Genomic DNA, 7325 nt, shown 5'->3' with positions numbered 1-7325 from the left:
TGATTGCATGCATTGAATTCAGGTGGTGACTATAGGACGCCAGTATAAAAGTGACACTTAGACGTTTGTGCGTCGTTGGAGCCCACGTCTTGTGAAGCGGCACTCTGGGTGCGGGAGGTGGCCGTTCGCAAGTATTAGTCTTGCCGGCGGTGAAGACAGGTAGTGAGGGGGAGCTAGTTGTCTTAAGTCAGCAGGAGGGGAGACTACACCTGCGGTCTCCTGTAGTTAGATAGAGGGGGCTTAGAGAGTGTGTGCTCACATTGCTCCTCCGCAGTACTGCGATCTGAGAAGGACTGGTTAACTGTCCGCACGTCACGTCGTCCGACACGCAGCTCCCCGGGGAGTTGGACGGCGTCACAAGCAAAGACCCCGGGGGAGGGTCCGCCACCACGGCGAGTTAAGTACCCGAATAAAGAGACATTGTATCGTGTATTGCCGGCATGGATGCACTGATTATTTAAGAGACATTGTATTGTGTATTTCCTGTATGTTGCACTGATTATTTAAGAGACATTGTATTTATATAGGCCTGTAGTTTATACCTGGTTTTACTGGTGTTGTTATGTTAATATACTGTAATTCATACTTATTCCGCATACTATACTAATTCTATGTACTTGTCGAGCATTATAATAAAGGTCGCTCATTTGTACATCCTTGTCTGTGGTGCTTCCAGGGCTGATGTTTACCCCTACAGTTTGGGGGACGATAGAACTCACATTTATTACACTGGTGGCAGTGGTGGGATCTATCGAAATGTCAGTCTCTGATCATGAAGCGGGCCCCAGTAACAACGGTGTTGGCAGTCTCTGATCATGAAGCGGGCCCCAGTAACAACGGTGTTGGCCGGGTTAACAATTTAGCTGCAACTCCACGGCCAGTCTTTATGCCAGAAACATTCACGGGCACGGGGCGAGAATGGGCTGATTGGGCTGAACAGTTCGAAATGGCAGCTGATGTTAATAATTGGGATGAATCTCTGAGATTAAAGTTTATGAGTCTACTTTTGTCTGGCCGAGCTCGGGAGGTGTATAGCGGGTTGTCTGCAGCAGCTAAAGCTAATTATGCCTCGTTAAAGACTGCAATGGGGAGATGTTTAGACCCATGTGATAGTGAGGACTGGAACAGGGCCAGCTTCTCGTCACGTAGGAGGTTACATAATGAGACTGTAAGAGAATTTGGCATTGCACTTCGCCGGTTGGTCACTAAAGCATACCCTACAATAGATCTTAATACCCAGGATGTGTTGGCAAAAGATCATTTTATTGCACATGTGGGAAATGGGGATTTGCGTATTAACCTCCGCAGTGCCAAACCAGCCACATTGGAGGAAGCAATTAACCTGGCTGCAGAGCTTGAACTCATTAGGGGTCTAGAGGGAGGGGGCCCAATGACTGATGCTAAGGTGCGCGGGGTTGTTGATAAATCTACCAGTGACGAGCGGATAGAATCCCTGCTTGGGGTGGTAGAGGGCCTACGACAAGAAGTCAAATCCCTGCAATCGACAGTACAGGCAATAGGCCACCCAAGTAAAATTGCTCCTACAACCACACCAGCGGTATCGGTTCCTTATGGACGCTCAGTTCAAGCACCCTCCCTATTCAAACGGGAAGCTGAGCGGAACAAGGGATGCTGGGAGTGTGGGTGTACTCGCCACATTCGACGTGACTGTCCTTATTTACAGGGAAACTAGAGGGGGTGTGCACAGAGGGCCCAATGCCCGCCCCCGATTCTATGTCAACCGTGGCCCCTGGTGGTTCTGGATATTTGAAAGCTAAAATAGGTGGGTTGGATTGTTATGTGTTGGTTGATACAGGAGCCTCATGCTCCATTATTCCTAAGCAACTGTGGCTTTCTGTTACAAGTGGAGGAAGTGACCTAGCTAATTATATTGGCAGAGCTACAGCAGCCAATGGTGGGGGGATGCATATTTTGGGGTCCTGGCAGACTGTATGTCAATTCGATTCACTTGCACTTGTCGCTGAGTTTCTAGTCTCTGATATCCCCTCCACAGAGGTTTTGCTCGGCTTTGATTTTCTAGCCAAGTATGGGGCTGTTGTTGATCTGGGGAAGAAACGGTGTCAGATAATGGGCAAACAATTTCCCTTGGTTGATCTTAATCCCTCATTAGAGCCCCAGATAGTTGTTGTCTACACAGATACAGTGGTACCCCCCCGCAGTGAGGCCATTGTTTGGGGACAGGTCCAGAGTGGGTGGGGGGATTATGCAGAAGGGATGTTAGAACCGTCCACCTCCATTTCTAAACAGAGTGATGTTTTGGTAGCCAGAGTGGTTTGCAGTGTACAGCAGGGTAAACTACCAGTGCGAGTTATTAATGTAACTAATGACGGCCTACCACTAAAGAGCGGCATGAAAATAGGCACACTGTTTACTGACATTGAAGTGGGAGAAGAGACGACAGAGCAGTGTGAGGACGGGGAGGGAGGAACCTTATTGCCACCTTGGACTGTTAACACACTTATGGATCATTTTGGGGTAGGGGAGAGAGGTTTTGCCCCAGATGAGATGAGAGCAATTAGGCAGTATTTCCACAAATACATGGATGTGTTCAGTCGGGGAGATGCAGATTTGGGCAGAACACATTTAACATCACATAAAATTGACACTGGGAATGCACAACCCATTAAGTTGCATCCTCGACGGGTTCCCCTTCACTTACAGCAGGAAGTAACAAATAATTTGACACACATGTTGGCTAATGGGATAATCCGTCCTTCCTGTAGTCCATGGGCAGCCCCAGTTGTGCTTGTGAAAAATAAGGGGGGTGGCCTCCGGTTCTGTGTTGATTATAGGAAACTCAACGAGGTTACTAAAAAAGATGCATATCCCCTGCCTAGGATTGATGATGCCCTAGATAGTCTGTCACATGCTCGTTGGTTTTCTACTTTGGATTTGGCTAGCGGTTATTGGCAGGTGGAGGTAGAGCCAGAGGATCGAGCTAAGACTGCCTTTGCCACCCGTCAGGGATTGTTCGAGTTTAATGTTTTGAGTTTTGGCCTTTGTAATGCACCTAGCACTTTTCAGAGGTTAATGGACCTAATCCTTGCTGATTTACAGTGGACTACGTGTTTAGTTTACTTGGATGACATCATTGTGTTTGGCCGTACGTTTCAGGAACATCTGACACGTCTTGATGACGTACTGGGAAAACTCCAGAAGGCCAACCTGAAAGTTAAACCATCCAAGTGTAATCTATTTTCTACCCAAGTCCATTACCTGGGGCATGTTATATCTGCGGAGGGAGTAGGGCCAGACCCAGCTAAGGTGGAGGCAGTCAGAGAGTGGCCCGCCCCAACCAATCAGACTGAGGTTTCCAGTTTTATAGGGCTAGCGTCTTATTATAGGAGGTTCGTGAAAGGTTTTGCAGACATTGCTCGCCCTTTACATAGGCTGACAGAGAAGGGGAAGCGTTTCCAGTGGACTGAGGCCTGCCAATGTGCTTTTGACCAGCTTAAGACTAGCTTGATTACTGCCCCTGTGTTGGCTTATCCAGACCCCTGCAAACCCTTTATTTTAGATACAGACGCAAGTGATGTGGGAATAGGAGCAGTGATATCCCAGGAGGAGGGAGGCTTGGAACGAGTGGTTGCATACGCCAGTAGGGCCCTTACAAAACCGGAACGTAAATATGCTACTACAAAAAAGGAGCTTTTGGCTATGGTGGTCTATACCAAACACTTCAGACATTATTTGTTAGGTAAAGAGTTTGTGTTGAGAACTGACCATAATTCACTGCGATGGCTGCACAATTTTCAGGCTTTAGAGGGGCAGTTGGCTCGCTGGATTGAACAGCTCGCAAATTTCCAATACACCATCGTTCATCGGCCAGGCAAGCTACACAGCAATGCTGATGCTCTCTCTAGGCTACCAGGCTTCCTTGAAAAGAAACAGCAGTCTGAACAGGAGTCCCCTCAGGGAGCGCTTGCCAAGACCAATCCAAAAGTGCGTGTGGTGCAGGACGTTCCAATCGCTGTGGTAGCTAGGGAAATAGATGAGCTGTCTCAGGCACAGATGGCAGACAGTGAGTTGCAGAGAATAATTGAGTGCAAAAATCTGGCAGCTGACTGTGTAATTCCAGACGATCCGGATTTACAGAAATATGCTCAAATTTGGGCTCAGCTTAAAATGCAGGAAGGCAGACTAGTGAGGATCCCGGCTGCTCATTCTGATGCGGCATCTAAGGTACAGGTGGTTTTACCTCAGTCGATGGTGCCAGATGTTTTGAAACAGTTGCACAATGTTTCAACTGGAGGCCATTTGGGGGTGCAAAAACTTCAGGGGAAGGTTAAAGACCGATTTTATTGGCTGGGGTGGTTTGGAGATGTTAAGACATGGGTCAAAGAATGTGTAGACTGTGCTTCCCGTAAGACTCAGGGGAAACAGCCACGTGCCCCTTTACAGCCATCTGTGACATCGAGGCCATTTGAGAGGATTGCACTTGACATTCTGGGCCCTCTCCCAGAGACCCCGAGAAACAATAAGTACATATTGGTTGTTGGTGATTACTTCTCAAAGTGGACGGAGGCTTTTCCACTGCCTAACCAGGAGGCCTGTACTGTTGCTAAAGTTTTGACTGAGCAATGGGTGTGTCGGTTTGGCGCCCCCCGGAGTCTGCACTCAGATCAGGGACGCAACTTTGAATCTAATCTGTTTAAGGAATTGTGTAGTCTGCTACATATGCATAAAACTCGCACCACACCATATCACCCAGAGTCAGACGGGTTGATAGAGCGGTTCAATCGTACTCTCTTGGATATGGTATCCCTCTTTGTGGAGGAGAATCAGGCTAATTGGGACACACTTTTACCGTATGTTATGCTGGCTTATCGTAGTAGTGTGCATGCTAGCACCCTTTTCACCCCTTACAAGGTATTGTTTGGCCAGGAAATTGTCTTGCCGGTCGATGTTATGTTAAACATTGACAACCAGGAGTCCTTTGCCTCAGTGGATGGGTATGTGTCTAGATTGAGGGACACATTGTCTACTGTGGTTGAGGCAGTTAAAAAACATCAAGCCAGGGCCTCGGGACACCAGAAAGTGGCTTATGATTTCAGGGCAAAGTTCCAGTATTATTCTGAGGGAGAACTAGTTTGGGTGAGGAACAAGGCTAAAAAGCGTGGTCTGTGTCCCAAACTACAGAGACGGTATAAAGGCCCCTTTAGAGTGGCCGAAAGGGTGACTGATGTCCTCTACAGGCTAGTGCCAATGGAGGGAGGCTCAGAAACCGTTGTGCATTTCAATAGACTCAAACCCTGTACTTCTTCCTTGCCAGTGCCATCTGAGTCAACAGAGAATGAGACATCCATGGGAGATAGACGGAGGGTCTGCCCTACTCCGCCAGAACAACGGCAGCAGTCGGAGGTTCCAGGTTGTTCCAGTTGGGTCCAGCTTCGTCCGGCCCGCCGTGATGTCCCCGCGGAGGTGAGGACAGCGCCGGCAGGGGCGACCGAGGGTGGTCAACGGCAACAGAGGACCCCGTCAGCAGGAGTGATGACACCGGTATTGCAGCGCGACCTGGAGACTGTCTCAGATGTCACCGGAGAACAAGGAGGGCCATCAGTAGATTCAGCAGCCTCTGAAGTAACCCTTCCCTCGGACAGGCCTGTGGCTGGTCTTGGACAATCGGGCCACCAAGCTGCAGCGACGTCGGAGGGATGTTCTGCACGCCAGCAGAGCTCATCAGCTGGGTCGCAGAAGGCCAACGGGCCAGAAGGCCCCGCAGCAGCGGAATCGACCCAGCCCTTGGATCTGTCAGCGTCCCGTCCTGAGCGGTGGCAACAAGACGCCATAGGGGTGCCAACGCAAAGGGGAGGACGTCCAGCTCGTCAGCGGAAACCAGCCGTCTGGTCACGAGACTACGAGATGTCCTTATAGACTCGGGGACGAGTCCCTTTCTTCAAGAAGGGGAGAAGTGTGATGTGCGTGCGTGTGAACACGGACGCATCAATGACGCCACGCAGGCAGGCGTGTTAAACGAACGGGGACAGTGATTGCATGCATTGAATTCAGGTGGTGACTATAGGACGCCAGTATAAAAGTGACACTTAGACGTTTGTGCGTCGTTGGAGCCCACGTCTTGTGAAGCGGCACTCTGGGTGCGGGAGGTGGCCGTTCGCAAGTATTAGTCTTGCCGGCGGTGAAGACAGGTAGTGAGGGGGAGCTAGTTGTCTTAAGTCAGCAGGAGGGGAGACTACACCTGCGGTCTCCTGTAGTTAGATAGAGGGGGCTTAGAGAGTGTGTGCTCACATTGCTCCTCCGCAGTACTGCGATCTGAGAAGGACTGGTTAACTGTCCGCACGTCACGTCGTCCGACACGCAGCTCCCCGGGGAGTTGGACGGCGTCACAAGCAAAGACCCCGGGGGAGGGTCCGCCACCACGGCGAGTTAAGTACCCGAATAAAGAGACATTGTATCGTGTATTGCCGGCATGGATGCACTGATTATTTAAGAGACATTGTATTGTGTATTTCCTGTATGTTGCACTGATTATTTAAGAGACATTGTATTTATATAGGCCTGTAGTTTATACCTGGTTTTACTGGTGTTGTTATGTTAATATACTGTAATTCATACTTATTCCGCATACTATACTAATTCTATGTACTTGTCGAGCATTATAATAAAGGTCGCTCATTTGTACATCCTTGTCTGTGGTGCTTCCAGGGCTGATGTTTACCCCTACAGTTTGGGGGACGATAGAACTCACATTTATTACAATATCTACACCAGTGGTTCTCAAAGTGTGGTCCAGGGACCCCCAGGGGTCCTCGAGGGGCTTCCAGGGGGTCCCCGGCCAACATTAAAACCAGTTTCACCACTTTAACCCTTTACATCGGCTATTTCAAAACAGCCGATCTACAAGCTCACAACGCGTCACACTGTGAAACATTGTGTTGCTTGTGTAGATCTGCTATATTAAAAAAATAGCAATGCATGTGAAACATTTTAACAACACTGTTAGCATACATGTGTTCGTGTGGCCCCCAGGAAGAGTAGCTGCTACTACAGTAGTAGCTAATGTGGATCCAAATAAACAATCAAATGCAGGGGGCACAGGGTAGCATATCAACAGTATATCATTCCATGTTCAAGGTTGTCCTTTTTAGTTATATCTTGTATAGATAGATAGATATATTTCCATAAGAGTAAAACTTATTTTTGTTTGGCTTCCTTCAGACAATGCAGCAGCATAGATAATAACAAAACATGATAAAATGATGTGATATTGACTATAGCCACGGTGCACGCAGCACGCACTCCTGCGAGGGTGCACTGGACGCGTGTGACGAGATGGTGTCACATAC

At 48.7% G+C, this 7325-nt stretch overlaps 1 protein-coding gene across 1 annotated transcript; it reads left to right on the top strand.

Moving 5' to 3' along the window:
* Nucleotides 1–6464, top strand: LOC306940823 (uncharacterized protein). The gene is made up of 2 exons (XM_079526039.1): nucleotides 1–159; nucleotides 5294–6464. The coding sequence occupies exon 2, from the start codon at nucleotides 5326–5328 to the stop codon at nucleotides 5893–5895; it is 570 nt and encodes a 189-aa protein (XP_079382165.1). The 5' UTR covers nucleotides 1–159; nucleotides 5294–5325; the 3' UTR covers nucleotides 5896–6464.
* Nucleotides 6465–7325: the final 861 nt, after the last annotated feature.

Source organism: Electrona antarctica, assembly GCF_951216825.1.
Source record: "Electrona antarctica genome assembly, chromosome: 17".
NCBI classification, from domain to species: domain Eukaryota; kingdom Metazoa; phylum Chordata; class Actinopteri; order Myctophiformes; family Myctophidae; genus Electrona; species Electrona antarctica.
The sequence above is the reverse complement of the archived record's forward strand: the minus strand, read 5'-3'. Positions and strand labels throughout refer to the sequence as shown.